At 44.1% G+C, this 16,253-nt stretch overlaps 1 protein-coding gene across 2 annotated transcripts in view; it reads left to right on the top strand.

The window, feature by feature from the left end:
• Positions 1-452: 452 nt before the first annotated feature.
• Positions 453-16,253, top strand: part of abl1 (ABL proto-oncogene 1, non-receptor tyrosine kinase) — a 24,281-nt gene continuing 8,480 nt past the window's right edge. Inside the window, exons 1-3 of one of the 2 annotated variants that reach the window (XM_088281272.1) lie at positions 453-1,010; positions 2,628-2,955; positions 16,060-16,224. In XM_088281272.1, coding sequence (XP_088137398.1) covers positions 2,829-2,955; positions 16,060-16,224 — 292 coding nt within the window. In that variant the 5' untranslated portion in view covers positions 453-1,010; positions 2,628-2,828. Of the gene's footprint in view, positions 1,011-2,627; positions 2,956-11,699; positions 12,502-16,059; positions 16,225-16,253 lie in introns of those variants that run through there. The other variant, XM_088281273.1, reaches the window with a different exon arrangement.

Raw genomic sequence — 16,253 nt, 5'->3', positions numbered from 1 at the left:
TCAGTGTGGTATGACTTACTGGTAATAGCACCTCTGGTTAAATGTGCGTGAATGAAACTATGTGTAAACCTGCAGCAATATGACATGATTGTAAACTTTAGTTTGAGTTTTATTTTTTCTATCAGTACAATTAGAAATCCTCTGATGGAAATAAATTCTGGAATTTAAAAAACAATCTTATGCAACCTAGTACAGGGTGGGCTTCCATCCATCTTCTACTTCTACCAGAGTATTTTCAAACAAATGTCTGAAGTTTTGCTCACAATACAGAGTCGAGTGTGAATACTTTTTCCACCCCTGGAAACTCGTGTGGAGGAGAGGGAAGAATATTGTCACCGTTCGTAACCCTGAAACGGCGTAAATCGGAACCCTCCATGTCCCCAAGAACTTCCTCTTTTCTGGTGCCGGCTTGAAAAACTTACGAGCCCACGCACGCACGTGACGTCACGCGTCGCCCCACCCACATATTTGTGTAAACCACCTTGCGTGTGGAAGTATGGCGACCCCAGCAACCACCCGACGACGAGCGCTCGGCCAAAAGTTCGCCGCCGCTACCAGGTGTACGTGAGGGGGCGATGAGTAGGCGTGTGCGACGCGGCGGCTCGGCAACGGAGAGCGCGGCGACAGCGAAGCGGCCAGCGGCGGCCTCCACGCGGATACGACCGCAGCCGTCGGCGGCGTCCGGCTGACGGTGGACTCGGCGTCGCCTGTATTCCTCCAAGTGGAGTCCGGTTTTTGGAGTTGGAAGGGGGAGTCGCGGACGCGGAAGTTTGCCACTCAACTTAGCGTCCCGCTGGCTGGAACGAAGCAAAAGTGTTGGTGAATTTGGAGATGTTTTTAATGAGAAAAGTGCTTGGGCGAGGAGGGGACGCGGCGCCGCCGACCAGCTGTTGACTGCTCCGTGCCCCTTCTTTGAGGACCAGAGCTAACCCGAGCTAGCCTCCATGGCTATCTGCACTTATAGCTTGTGTTGCTCGGCTAAACTTCGGGATTTAAGTTTACAACAGCACGTAAGTTGCCTTTCACCGCCCACAATGCCTTACCGGGTGTGTTGTTTTACCTCTCTTTCCACTCACTGGCTTGCTTCGCACAGCAATAAAATGCTAGTCGGCAACTTTAAAGTCCGAACAACAATACCTGTAGTGCTATGCTAAGTTTCTTGTAGTTGTAGGCAATGTGGGCCAAAAAAAGACATACACTTTTCAAATTAACGTTTTTTAGGAGGGACAGATGGGCGAAATGAAAGAAGGATCGAAGGAAGCGACAGTGGAATTATTGAAGGAAGGGGAAAAAGTTTGGAAGGTAGAACGGAAGGATGTATGTCTCGTAAGAAGATGATCTGATGGTAGCAAGTGAGAATGGAAGGATGAAAAGCAGGAAGGAAAGTTGGGACTGCTAATAGTAATGATTGAAGGTACAGATGGAGGCTCGAAACAGGCCAACGAGGATGGAAGGTTTGTTTGTGAAAGAGGGGAGGGAAGATGGTGTGAAAGGAAGCGTTTTGGGCTAGGAGAAAAACAAAAAAGGATGACAAGAATATAGCCTGTATGAATGGAAGGAGCGACAGAAGGGATAAAGAAAGAATGGAACAAAGTATGTACAAACGGATGGGAATGAGGAGGAAAAGAGATGTAAGTCAGATGGGAAGGATGGTTGGAATGAAGGAAGAAAGGCAGTGTGACTGACAGGCTGAAAGTCGATAAAAATGATGGAAAAGGGAGGAAAAGTAGAGGTGACGCTTATGTGAACGGAGGGAACAAAGGGTGAAAAGTGGGGAGGAAAAAGGATGTGCAACAGAATGGAAGGCATGAAGAATGTTGCGTAGAATGGTTGATGGCTGGAAGGAAAAATAAAGGAAGGAAAGATGGCCGGAGGGAAGGTTGGAAGAATGGAGGGATGGATCGCATGAAAACAAGGCGGGAAGATAAATGAAAGGAATTATAGAAGGTAGGATGAAAAGAAGGATTGAAGGAACAAATGAAGGTTGTTTGAAGGAGCGAAGGGAGGAGAAGCGCAGGTAGGATGGAAAAAAGAAAAAAAGATGGCAAAGCAAGCATAGATGTAATAGAGGCATGATGCATGGCAGAAAAAGGATGGTAGGAAAAAGCATACAAGGTGGGAAGGAAAGATAGTGAGGATGGATATTAAAATGAAGGAGAAAAGTGGGGATGAAGAAAAAATAGAGAATTGGCACAAAGGATGGTATGACACGATGGAAAGATGCGAGGGAGTAAGGAGTGAAGGCAGAATGGATGATGGAAAAAATGGAGCAAGGAAGGTAGACTTGAAGTGATCGAATGCAAAGCGCAAAGGCAAAAAGAAGGAAGGACTAATGGAAAATGGGTAGTAGAGTGCAAAGGATGGAAACAGAAAAAGTTGGGATGATGGTATGAAATGGAAGAGGGCGAAAAGGATGGAAGGACGAAACCTCCAAGGTAGAAATGAAGGACAGAATATTGGCAAGATTGGAGACAGGAAGACCAGGTGGTAAGAAAGGGAGTAATGAAGGAAAGGAAAAAAGAAAGTTGTAAAGTTTTATTTTTTGTTTTAAATGGGTGGCTGTATGTGTGCCTAATGTGCTTGAATAAACCCCCCCCTCCCCCAAAATGTCCTCCCATTTCCCACAGAATCCTCAAGCATCCAAATCCCTTTAATGCTTGGACCTGCAGACCAAATCTGCGTCGCACCGGGAGAGGACACCCCGAGCCTGGGAGAAGCACTCCTCCCCTCCCCTCCTCTCCTCCTCCTCCCTTCCTACCCACTGGCCAGTTGTTGGTCGACTGAGTCGGGCCCGGAGCGTCCCGGCTGCGGCCTGGCACCCTGCCCTTATGGGGCAGCAGCCGGGGAAGTTTGCCGGGGACCAGAGGAGACCCAGTTTGCCAGCCTTCATCAAGGGTGTCAAGAGGGAGTCCACGCGACATGGGACGCAACCCTGCAACGTCTTTGCTGTGCACGGTGAGCGCAAAATCCCTGAAACTACCCAACATTATTTGTTTAGTTAGAACATTTGTCACTTTTTAAAAATCCTGGAATTTTGCAACCCATTTGTGACTTCCGTCGACTTTCGCTTTGTTCCGATTTTGAGTCAGTTTTGCTAGTAGAAAAACATATCACAATGGGTTCAAACCGGGGATGATTTGAAGGATTGACCGGTGCCAGGTAGCTCGAAAGTGGCTCTGGATCTTCACCGATCCTAGCTGATCAAGTCCTGGACAGAGAATGCGGCGAGAGTTTGTGGGTTGCGTGACTGTTCGAGGCACACACATCTTAATCGCTTCACGTAGATGAGAGTCGCTGGAATTGATTTCGTCTGTCGTGTTATTTTTGTGATTAGTTTGTCACATACACCGCCGACTTCTTTCAATTAAAGTGAGTGGCTAGCCGTTGCTTGATTGCGTTAAGATCAGGCCATTGATCCTGTGGCTGAGAACGCCCAGGTGAGAAAGTCGAGATGTTGCATAACGGCGCTGAGCGACACCAGTTGAGCGTGTACGGGCAGCTCACCATTTAGTCCAAATCTCAAAGTGGCTTGTGGGTGAAAGTGCGCACATGTGGCACGTCAGGTGTGAATGATCCTAAGTATTAGACGGAGCTCTCTGTGTAGATAACGTAGTAATGATACAAATGTGGGAATATATGAATATATTTTCAAATATGCAATTTGTTAACTTTTTTCTTGTAATATTACGACCTTCATATTTAAAAATAAATGAAAAAAACAAATTCCAGTCTGTTTTTTTCCTCTCAGAATTAAAAAAAAACTGTAAAGTCGTAATCTTAAGAAATTAATCATGAAAATTGTTTTTTTTATTTGATTTTTTTTAGACTTGTAAATGCAGAAACATTTCTTGAAAATATACAAACTTCAAATGTCCAAACTATCTGTTTTTTTTTTGCCACATTTATCCTGAAAACATCGACATTGTTAATCTGGTGTTGCAATTGTTTTTTTGTCTTTCACTAAGACGGAACAGTTAATCCAATTTAAATGGACATTACAGTCTAGTTGACGGCAATTTTCAAATCCCAAAGGCTGAAATTTAGGGAAAAGAAAAATCTCTGCTTTATTCCTGCTGAAGAAGTGCTCTCCATGTTTTTATGCGTAATTATTTCATGAAACATGAAAAATTGAAGTGACAAAGCCACCGATTTGTTTGCATTGTTGTTTCTACATGATTTATGACATTCTAATTTGTGTTTACACCACATTGGCTTGTTGGAAATTTGCCAAGTTGTCATAGCGAGCACACAAAAGACTCAGATTCAAACCTGTTTTGTACGTTAGCAACTCGTAAATATGAATTAATTTGTAAGTGAGCTATGTGTTTGTGTAATGCTAAATCAGCACACGGCCGGCCGGTAAATGGATCGAATTTGGCGCGGGGTCAGCGACCGTGACGCTTGTTTGTGTTCCCCCTCTTCACTTCTGTGAAGAGCAGGTTGGACCGTCCCGGGGGGATGTGAGTCACAGTGCAAGAGGAGGGCAGTGTCAACACATTATTTGACTTTGTCTGCCTCTATGTTTTTCTTTTCATTTTTTTTTTTTCGTGCATGTGTTTGAGCCGGCGGTGCGCTTGCTTTTCCGCGGGCAGGTTGAGACCTCACGCCCTGCAGCTGGCTGGGAGCGAGACAGCGCAGGCAAGCAGTGACCTGTCTTTTGCCGCCATCTCATCGATGTGCTTAATTGCACATAGCATGACCAGCGCGTGGTTCAGATAGCTGAATATACTCTGATGAGCGACATGCCGCTGTCGGTAAGCTGCAGTGAAATTAGTTGTTTGGCGAAGGGTAAAACTTATGCCAGAGTATTGGTTGTGTGTCCTTCTACATGTGTTGCTGCACTATTTGTGTTCATATATGCATGTAAAGGTTTCTAACTGCCGCAGCATCGATCCTAGCTATTTTATCCTTGAGCATTAAGCTATCGCAAGATCGATATTTTGGTCACACGTATTTTATGCTCATTAGTTTCATTAGATTTAGTACACATTTGACACATTATCGTGTGGTTGTAGCCTACAGAGGGCAGCAAAATGTACTAATGGTGCCGGCTGATAGTTGAGACGTGGGTACGTAACTTTGCACCGGCCTTCCTGTGTGGAATTTGCTTGTTGACGACCCCCCCCCCCCCTTGCATGGGTTTTCTCTTGGTATGCCCACATTTCTAAAACCCAGATGTTAGCTTTATTGAAGAATTGTCCACTTTAGGTGTAAATGTTGGTGGCACGTCCCATCACTGACATCATTTGATTTGTGTGCGTGCCTGTGTTTTTCCCAACGGCAGCTGCATTCAAGTGCGTATGCGGTAAATGGATCTCTTTTAGTGTGTAACCGGTTCTTTCTTGGCTGGAACCCGTAGAATCTGTACAGTCTAGACACCAGATCGCCTCCAATGATCCCCTTGAGTCTTGAAGACTGTGTATATGTGTGTATATGTGTGTGTGTGTGTGTGGGGGGGGTGTATGCGTGTATGTGTATGTGCGTTTTGATATGCATTCGCACTCGTGCAGCAGGCGCCTCCGAGTAATGCTTGTACACGGCAGCTGTTGGGAAGTTTGGGGGTTGAGGGCACACACAGATTAGCAAATGTTTGCGCCCCTCTCATCAAATCTTGTCCACCTGGACGGAAGTACGACACTTTCTGGTGAGCGCTTGAAAACAGGTGCACGTGTTTGTAAATCGTCAGCGGCAAGGCGGCGGAATGCCAGCTATGTGGTGGGGACAAATGTTGAATTGATGCTGTTTTCCCCCCATTAATCAGCACATGATGACATCACATTTCCCCCCAGACATGGACCTGACCTGTAATTTGAAGAATTTGAAATGAGATTTGGAAAAAGTTTGCGACAGTGGAACCGCGATCCATTGCGAAACGCTGGGCAACCAACAAATTGTTGGTAGGATGAAGCAAATGTTCCCTTTGGAAATAATATTACAAGTGAAACCGTTGCACTCATTGAACGTTTGTTTGTACGGATGAAGTTTTAAGTAGCATTGTAACATTATTGTTTGTGACCATTAAAACAGTTGGCAAAGGTGTTTGCGACCTTGCACGAACCCTGATGAAAAAATCAACGTTCACTATGTTCGCAAACATTCGCCGCTCAGTGGGATACGGACTGAACTTTTCCTTTTCATTTATTTATTCATTTGGCCTGGTCGCCCTGGAGGAAAATTTGTCCTATTTTTTTCTCCTCCATGGTAACGTTTCTGCAACGTAACCCCCGTAAATTTGAACATCTTGTATATGGGCTGCAAACTACACCAAGGTCTCGAGTCTTGTTTGACTTGAAAATTAGGTTTAGCTCGTCGACTCCATGTGCGTTTGACTATCCACTCTATTCTCTCCTCTAAGAACCTAAGAGGTAACACTCTTACGCAATCAAAACAGCATTCTTTTTGTACGACTAAATGTGTTAACCGTAACATTTTTGTGTCAGTGCATGAGCGATGTGGTAATATGTGGTGGGCCTTCTTGCAGCGGGTGCATCCACGGTACCAAAACAAACACTTGTTTTAATGCACGTTCTAAATCACCCACACCTTCGGAATCAGCGTTGTGATGGACTGGCGGTCAGCCCAGGTGGTCCCACCTCGCTTGTAAGCGAACTCCACACAAGATAAGAAAGAAGAGCTGAAGTGGGGTACACATCTACCGATAATCGGGCCTCATTTGAGCATTTTTCGCTCCCTTTCGATCCAAGTTTCTTGGTTCAAGTCCAAATGATCGTTTATCCCTGCTTAAAACCAGGAAACGGGCATGTGGAGTGGAGTTCCTGTCAGCCAATCAGGTGACAGTGATGTCACAGCCCTCCTCAGCATGCGTTCTAAAACAAAGTCAGAACAGGTTCTTTGGGACAGTTGCATCGAAACCAGACCTGCAAAAGTGTCATGGAAAAGTCATCGCACGGGGTGGAACCAGCCTGTCTTTGACTGAATCGAGAAGGAGCTTCAGTTTCATATCACAATCTCAGCGGGAGAAACACACCACTGTTACGATAATCTTTTTGATTGTCATCTGTGTTATTGTATGCTTTTCGTTTGTCAATGGCGCATTCCACCGTGGCCTGTGGCTCATATTAGAAAAGATGTCAACTTGCACTTAGTTTTCCTTTGATTCATTTACATGTTGCGTCAGAGACGTGTTGAGCAACAAATAAAGACCCCGGAAGAAAAGTTGCTCTCATATTTGGTGCACTTTCTCCCATTTAGTCTTCTCTCCAAATAGATTCTTCATTTTGCAGTTGGTCCAAAGCAAACTTTTGGACATTTTTTTCCACGTTATTGCGTTGTTTTGCTGAAAACGATCGAGGATGTAGGGATGTCAGTTTCACAAAAACACCAATGAGTCTTGCCAACATCTGTACGACTTGTGTTGGAGCCTCGAACTTTGTGATTGGAGATGTTTGTTCGCCATTTATTCATATTCTGCTTCTTCGACTTTTTTCTTTTTCTTTTTAGCAATACTGATTCCTGATTGTCTTGTGATCCACGCCATATGGTTTGCACATTTCTCTCAGCGGCCATCGGCACTGCATATCAACATACACGCAACTTCTCTTCGTGTAAGAATTTGTGCTCTTTCTCTGTAGGTTGACCACATTTTTTTTTGGAGTCTCCACATAAAGATTCTGCGTCTGTGAGGCGGCCTCCCACTTACACAAATGCATTGCTTCTTTTCTGTTTTCTGTTTTGATGCCGGTGCTAGACTCTCCTGGAATAGAAAATATGTTGTTTTTTGCCAACAATATGAGTCAAATTGAGTAATACAAGTCAATACGACTTGATTACAACCTTCATCGCGCTGAAGGCTGCTTTGCTCGTTCTTGGCCCTTTTTATCCCGGCCTTCCAGAAATGAGCAACGTTTCTGATTAATCACCTGGTTCTTGTCGCCCTATTTAAAATGTCTTCCAAAAAGCTGGTCTGGTTTTAACTAGCCCAGTTTCATCTGCACCAATGATTGCCGCAATGGTGAACTGACAGTCCATAAGTCACCTCACACGAGAGGGGGTTGGCTGGAGAGAACCCGAGACTGGCTGAGTTAATACATAAAGTGTGCGTTAAGAAATGCATCTCATTAGAAAGCGCATGATCACATTGGCTGGAGTTTAGTAGGCCATTAACAGCGCAGACGGATGCGACAGGACTTGAGTCGGTCGCCGCTCCCTGCGTCTATGTTTTGTTCCAAACGATCTGATCTCCCTGTGGACAGCTCTTGAGTGTGAAATTATGTGCAACCCAAAACCTATTAAACGCATCAGCGAGGCATGGACACATTCTTTAGAGTGCCGTAAGTAAACATGCTATATAAATACATGGCACCTGTTTTAGATCCTGATATGGTGGTCCCTTAACTTATAGGCATCTCAACATTTAAAAAAATTTTTTAGTTGTGAGTTGTCGCCTTTCCTGTCAAAAAGGAGCATGGAACAGATCTTCTGTTGTTTGGCTTAAGCAGGTAAACCCAGACTTCCACTCGCTAGCCACTTGGTTCATCTCTTCAAGCGGATTTTAGGTCCTAGTTTGTCCAGTGTGTCCTGGATCGTCCCATGTCTGGGACACCTTGCACGCATTCTTCACATTTGCCTTCATGTTTTATGCTGCTTTTATAGTTTACAAAAAAAGTGCTATTCTATTCAAATAAAATCCATCAAAACATGACCAAACAATCGTGACACCAATTCATGGCATTCCAAGTCATATCGTTGGAGAATTTTTATTTTGTTAAATTTTTTTTTTCAAAATCTGAGTAAGTTAAGTTATGAGCTTGGTCATGCAACAAATGAAATGGTCGCGCTGCATTTCACTCCTTTTTTTGCAAATATTCAGTGTATCATAGAATCATGGCACGACCGACACGGCTTCGCCTCTTTCCCTTGCCTCTCTGTAATTAGGTTTGCTCAGCTTCTAGGGCAATAAATCTTGTTTCCCGACAGACAGGATCGACGCCAAGTGCCGTCTGCCGTTCGTTTCCAGCACTGTGAGACGGTGTAATTGTGTTTTCGTGCCTGTCCTTGTCAGTGGAGCGCGGTATTACTGTGAATTGCTGATTTGTCGTGAACCAAACCAAAGAAGACTTTCATAGAGCGTACCTTCATGTCAAGCCTGACATTTGTTTCATTTTTATCGTGGCACATAAAAAAGGAAAGGCGATGCCCAGTCGGTAATTGATAGTTAGGGAATGAAATATGGCTGCCCTGAACGTCAGCTTGTATACGATACCATCTGACTTTATAAACCAATTTATTTCTTTACATTTTTGTTTTTTGTACAATATATTGATACTTGTCTTTAAAGAAAAAAAACAACTTAATTTTTTATGGTCAATATATGTATTACTTACATATTCCAAAATGCATAAACTTGGTTTTTTTTTGGTGGTTTTTTTTACGCACCGTTCATAATCTTGAAACGTTTTGACTATACCGTCATAAGCAGAGCCCCCCCTCCACCCCCGCCATCCGTTAAGCGAGCCAAACGAATGGCACCGTTGCACCACAAGAACAGCAAACATCTGCACTCGGCATGCCGTAATACGTTTACATTTTTCACTCGCTCTGCACTGCATCATGCACACGCTCGGTCGCTCTGATTGCCGCCAATATGCTCGTCCGAAGGTTTATCCAAACGCATCCAGAAGTATTTCTTTCAGTGTGCACTCTGTTGAAAAGGCACCTTGGAAAATGGAAAATGAACTGAGCAGTCCCAGACCCGTTTGAGCACGGCTCCGGTGTTGCCAGGCTTAACAGAATTTTTGCTCTCACCCCGAATAGAATCATCGGAGGCTTCGGATCTTCTCACTCCCTAAACATCAAGTTGGGGCCAGTTTGGCGATGAGTTCCGTCACTGAAACGATAAGAACCTTTTGAAAGAATAGTGGTTATCCCTCCATCAGGGACGTTACCTTTCAACGTCCTGATCGTCAGAAAAGCAAGCGGTAGCCCCGTACGTCAGCTCTCCGTGCAACGCAGTCGCTTGATTATAAATCACATTATTCCCCCTATGATCTCACTTGCAAACAATGTTCATGTTCCTCCATCTGCAACCTTTTTTTTCGGCCCCTTTTTCCACCTTGCTTTTATTGCCCCGTTTTACTTGATCCTCTCATCCCCCCCAAAGCCTATATAGCACTGCGGTAAATTAATGGCGGCTTGCGTATCCTAAATATTTGGGCATGTGTGTTTTTTTTTTTTCGGGGTTTGTCATTCTAAAAGAGGAATACAAATGTTTGCCATATCAGCACGGCAAAGGGCCTATTGGCTAAATATCTCTGCTAAGTATCTTATCTTGGCTACGAACATTGAGGTGCCAAGACGAGTACGTTTAGAACAGCCCAGTTTGGAATAGAAAGTCAAAATGAGATGCTTTTTTTTTTTCCTTCGGTCTTTTTCTTCTTTGTCCGCTATACTGCACATAAATCAGCTACAGTTATATTTTAAGAAACATCTGTTTAATGTTGTCCACTCCTTTGGATACAAACCTGACCGTTTTTGCAGCGTCAGCAGCGTTTGGTGACTCTTGAAGTGGGTCCATTTTGTTTTCATGCACTTTAATGTATGTCGAATATTTGAAAGGGCTCTCGTATTTTACATTAGCGATCGAGAGTCTCTAGAATGTAGAGTAAAACAAAAGTAAGTTGCAGCTTTGTAATATTATTTAGATTGTACAGATTGTTCCAGCCATTGGTCGAGTAATCGGATAAAAAAAACTTTTTTTTTTTTGTTTCCTAAAGTAAGTGAAATTACACCCGGGATTGTTAAGGTTGTTAAAGATTGATTTATTACGACTTGTAGGCAGAAGAAAGTTCTGCTTTGCTGTAGACACTTTGCACTTGTTCCTTTTTAGCGTTCAATAACTCCAAACTTTAGACATTCTCTGCCTTGTACGAGCTGTTTCGTTCTGGCTTACCGCTATCGTAACCTAGTATTCAAATTAATTACTTTACCTGCAAAATCAAACGCTCCAAATGACGTACAATTTGGAGTTCAGCCAACATTTTTCTTGACCAATGACCTCAAACGTGAAATCTCTGTGGCCAAATGTCATCAACTTTGAAGCTAACTGACCATCTGATGGATGAACACCAAATTTGTTTTACATTGCATTCAAGGTTAGGGGGGAAGGCTAGTTCCTAATTTCTCCCCCCACAGTAATTCCCCAAATTGATGTCTTCCACCGTAGCCCCCACAATTAGCATAGGCGCTTAGGTATGCTTAATTATGGCTTTGAATGTTTACATTTCAGATATTTGGGGAGATCAAGCACAGTCGTGCGAGTGCAACCTTGAATTATGGAGTGTTTGGACGAGAGACAGCTGAGGGAAGACAGAAGAAAGAGATTAAACATGTGTTGCGAGTGCTCGGCTTCTGCCAAGGATTAGCCCGTCCTTCCTCATATGGTCAAACCACTGCGGCTGTCCCCAAATTCCCTGACTGACGTGTTTGAAAAGATGAAGTTTCTCTCCTTGCGCAAATACGTTCGCTATCGCGTTAAAGAGCGCAGGAACAATTTCTAGTTCCTTAGTTTGCCGCCACTGATTTTCTTTTAATAAGGCCTGAGCTCTGTCCAGCGCTAATTCCTTAACCTGTAAACATTCCAGAATGGAGCAAGAGCGCCGGGAAGAAAAGAAAAAGGGGGGGGGGAGGAGCTTCTTGTAAGCATCGGATGACTTCAGCAGAAGGAAAACATGAAAGCTGTGTGAGGAATCTCAACTTTTTCAAGACAACTCCGGAGCTATCGTTTCTTGCCTCACATTTGCGCTATTGGAGCTTTTGGCGTCCTTCGCTGTGTGTGCGCGCGCGCATGTGCTGTAGTCTTTCTCTCTTATTGCGTATGCATGTCTGTGTGTGTTGTCGGAGTTGGGAGGGCTCAGCTGATGTCATCGAGTGCAGCGAGCCGATCCTGAAAGAAGAGGCCCTTTGTTGGCAGCCGTAAGCGTTAAGTCGTCCGTGTGCCTCGGCTCCGCACTTGCGCAGGGGGGACAGCAGAGAGAGGAATGGCACCACGGAGACGGTTTGCCTGCCCACTCATCTGACACATTCGCAAGTCCCGAGCCGGATCACGGACACGTCCCCCGCTCTTTTTGGATCGAATCCTACACGCATAAAAAAAAGAAAGAAGAAGAAAACGGAGTTAACCAGAATGGAGACGCTACTAAAAGAAAGTTTGTAGTCCTTTTTTTTCTCCAAAACTTGGACAAGCCACCGGATTAATGAGAAAGAACAGCAGTAAAGAAGACCTTTTATATATTTTGAATACCCATTCTGGATCACTTGTCTTTTGTTGCCTTTATCAGTTTTTATTTTTTATTTTTTTTGCTTCAATTTGAAACATTCTCCTGTTGGGACACATGTAAAAGGCCAGGCAGAAATCTCATTTCAAGCAGCATTTCCAAGCGGGAAGGGAAAGAAAGCAAATGAAAATGTTGGAGATTTGCCTGAAATTGGTGGGGTGTAAATCGAAGAAGGGACTCTCGTCTTCATCCAGCTGCTACTTGGAAGGTAAGCGCACCCCGAGGCTGCTTTTGTTGGTGGTCTTTACTTTGAACATATTCAAGGAAAGAGATGCTTGAAAGTGGGGGGTGGGGTGGGGTGGGGGGTTGTAAGAGCGTCTCGCAACCGCGCAAGGATTTTGGCTTTGTGGAAACTGCGGAATGGGGAGGGGAAACGCTGCGAAGAGGACGTGAGGGAGCCCAGACACAGTGGCTAGCGGCAAAGGGAAGAAGTGGAAAAAGAGAGAATACGCGGAAATCTGACTCCCGGCTGTGTTGTTGAAGAGGAAAGTGCATCTAATCTCTAATCAGCATTCCAAGCCAAATCTTCCTGACTACTTTCATAAATTATCGGAGAAGTCCGGTCTTTGTTGCTCATGACTTCTTCGATTGTGTTCAACGCTGGTGCCTAAAGTCAAGTAATTGATTTAGCCATGTCTAATAAAGCACATGAGGAATTTAAGGAAAACCAGGAAACACTCCAGTCTTGACTCAATGGACATTGTGAAGACTTTGTGTTGGAAGAAGACCCCATGCGAGGCAAACATTGTGCAACCAAATGATTTAATCATCAGCGAGAGGAAAAAAAAAAAAAAACCTCCCCCTCATGCTGATGACGGTAAAAGGACTTCAAATTTTAAGACCATCTGGATGCAGAACATTCCATGAGGAACGTTTACCCAACCTGAACTTCTTCATTCTAGATTGGAAAATTGCAAGTCATGTAACAATTGCAATTTCTTTCAATCTCGCAGTTTGGGCATCTGACAGAATCGGGGCTGAACTCGATAGGAAGGTGGAACAACGAGTACGAGTGTTTCTGCGTATGCTAGTTGCACTCGAGTAGTGGAGCAAATTCTACCTGAGTTGTTTCAAGATGGAATTTGTCTTTGTAATTCAATTGAATTGAATTCAAAACAGCATTTGTCCCCGTAGGTCATTTCGAAAGGCAGGAGCAATTCTAGTGATATTCATATGGGAATAAACAGAAAGACGAGCCACAAACTGAAAAACATATGAAATGTTGAATGAATATCTAGATTTGAAATTAGAAAAAAAAAAGTTCAAAAGTGGGATTGGTGGCAAAAATGCTATCAAGGTGTCAAGGATTTTAAAGGTAATGACAATTTGCAATTTTGGTATTAGTCGGAGACATGAAGTCGATACACATAATTTGCTTTCATGGGCCCCATAAAACGTTGTGGCGAACCCGATTTGGTCCCCGGGCTTTGAGTTTGGCACCTGTGACTTAGCAGGTCTTTCATGGTTTCCCTCTCATAAAGCACATTTTTGTTTCCAAGTCGTCTGGTCTTTGAGGGGATGCATGTCTTGCATCAGCGTGCAAGTATTATGTGCATTTCTAGTGCTCAGAGCGGCAGAGTCATGGCCATAAAATCTTTACAAGCTACCCACACACACACACTTAATCATCTCGTTGTCATCCCAACAACGCGGCCAGGACATGCTGTAATTTCTCCCACTGCAGTGACTCTTGAAGGCCCAGAGTCATCTTATTTTTTTGGTTTTTGTTCCATTTCTTGCTTCTTAATCGGCCCGTTTTTCCATTTTCAAATGGCTTTTTAGTTTGGGTGGGCGTGATCCCGCTACGTGTGCCGGTGAGTTGTCATTCCTCTCACAAAGGTCTGTGGTGTTTGCGGCGCCTTAAGTGGCCGTGTGTGACAGAGGCCGCCTACACGCTTTCAGTCCAGGCCAAACTCTGGCCACAAGGAATGTTTTGCCTCCTCGAAGTCTACCTCCTGACCTCGCGGTGCTCTTTTATCACTCGATGGATCTCTCCGTTACGGCAAAAGAAGCATTTCACTTTTTTACTGCCTCTCGGTTTGCGTGTCCATCTTTTCGCGGGAAGCTTGAAAGACAAACGCAGCTCGTTTTGCCCTTCCAAGTAATCCACTGAAGTCTAATGCACTTGCCCGGCCTTCTCTGCCACACCTTCATGGACTCCTGGAAGGGTTTTTCTGGAATTCTCCGTTGCTCTGTCGGCGCGACCATCTTGATGTGGTCCTCATTTTCGAAACGGTTCTCCTTGATGACCTCAGGAATGAGGGCGAATAAAAATCACCGACGTTTAGGAAAGTTGTATGTTGATTTTCTTCTTGGCCGGGAACTGTCAGATGCTCAAATTGTTGTGATGATCTAAACTAATCGATTATCATATTAATTGATAGCTTTTTTTTTTTTTAATCTATTTATTTTTTAGGGACCTTGTTAAATTCAAACTTGTCAAATCATCTCCTTTGTGTGTTAACAGAAAATATTCTAAGATCACTGTCCTCCTCCTTGAGAAAGATTAGCCTCGTGTTTAATCGAAATAAGACTTTGGAAAACATGTGTTTTTATCTTTCATCTCATTCACGGTACGTCTGTAACGAGCTTCCTGACATCTGAAACCGGTCAACAATGACTCATTATTGGTCAATCCTGAGGAGATTGATCCCGGCTGACTTTAGTCTCTGCTCCATATCGCAACCGCTCCACAGTTGAAGTGTCCTTATCCTACATGCTTAGTCAGTCGTCTTTATCTTTATGCTTTTCCCCTCCGAATCAATGTGTTCATATTTTAACAGAAACTCTAACAGTAACAAACCTGTCTCCCCCCCCCCCTCAAAATTTTGGACGCTTTGTAACTTTAACGGTCAAGAATTGCATTCAGGTTCTCTGTGTGCCTCTTACGTTCTAATTATGAAAGACAATATGTCCCTCTGTCCTTCCATTACAAACATGGTGGGAAAAAAAGAGACTTGCCTGGAATTTTGATTATGCACCCGCATGACTGCCTCCTTTTGTTTCGAGTAGCCTTGAGGTGAAATCATAGCCTTGCAGTCGAGTTCATTTGGCATGTTTCTGAAAAAGAAAAAAAAAATCTCTTGTGCCACTCAAAGTTTGCCCTCCTGAACATTGTTGTAAAAAATGTGAATTCATTGAGGTTACCCAAGTAATGTGCTTCTTTTTCTGTTGATTTCAAGAGCTGCTGGGGCTTGTTGCAGAAAGAATGCGTGAGTGTTCTTGGGAGGGTGTGTGTTTAACGTTCTTTCAGAACATATGTGACAACAGCTGCGCACGTTTTGGCCAAACTGCTGTTGCAAGTACTCACTCCTCCCACCATTGACTTTCCTTCACATTTTCGCATTTTAAATTGACTGCCGTCACTTGCTGCTCTGTAATTTGTCCAATTTCGGCTCGCTGTCGCTATAATCGTCACAACTGAAACGATAAGACGGGATGCATTCTCACGGTCCGATATGTGCTAGTTGCTCAGGTAGGAAATGAAAACTAAGCGGGGATAATCCAGGAAATGAAAAGGCAAACTGCAAGTCACGTGTGCACACGCTACTCAAAACCGGCCATAGGATTGTTCGGTGGTGGAAGGAGAGCAGAATGTTTAAGATCAGACTTGGACGTATTGTCCAAAGGGCCAAGCGGTCTGGGAAAACGAGTGTGACAATGTTCCTGCATACCAAGCATGCCTACTGATCTCTCCCCTCATGGTTGGATTTCCTCACATTCTCTTCCACTTCCATGTGTACTTAGTCTGTTTTGTCATTTTCAGAAGCTCTCCAAAGACCAGACTTTGAGGGTCAAGGTCTGACCGAAGCGGCCCGCTGGAACTCTAAAGAGAACCTGTTGGCTGGACCCAGCGAAAATGACCCCAACCTGTTTGTGGCGCTGTATGACTTTGTGGCCAGTGGCGACAACACACTCAGCATTACGAAAGGTGAGGGCCGAAATGAACAGAGTGCAACA

The sequence above is a fragment of the Idiotropiscis lumnitzeri genome, chromosome 18, assembly GCF_059441095.1.
Source record: "Idiotropiscis lumnitzeri isolate Australia: NSW breed Sydney's pygmy pipehorse chromosome 18, RoL_Ilum_1.0, whole genome shotgun sequence".
NCBI lineage: Eukaryota > Metazoa > Chordata > Actinopteri > Syngnathiformes > Syngnathidae > Idiotropiscis > Idiotropiscis lumnitzeri.
Note: the sequence above shows the minus strand (reverse complement) of the source record. Positions and strands in the feature narration are given on the sequence as shown.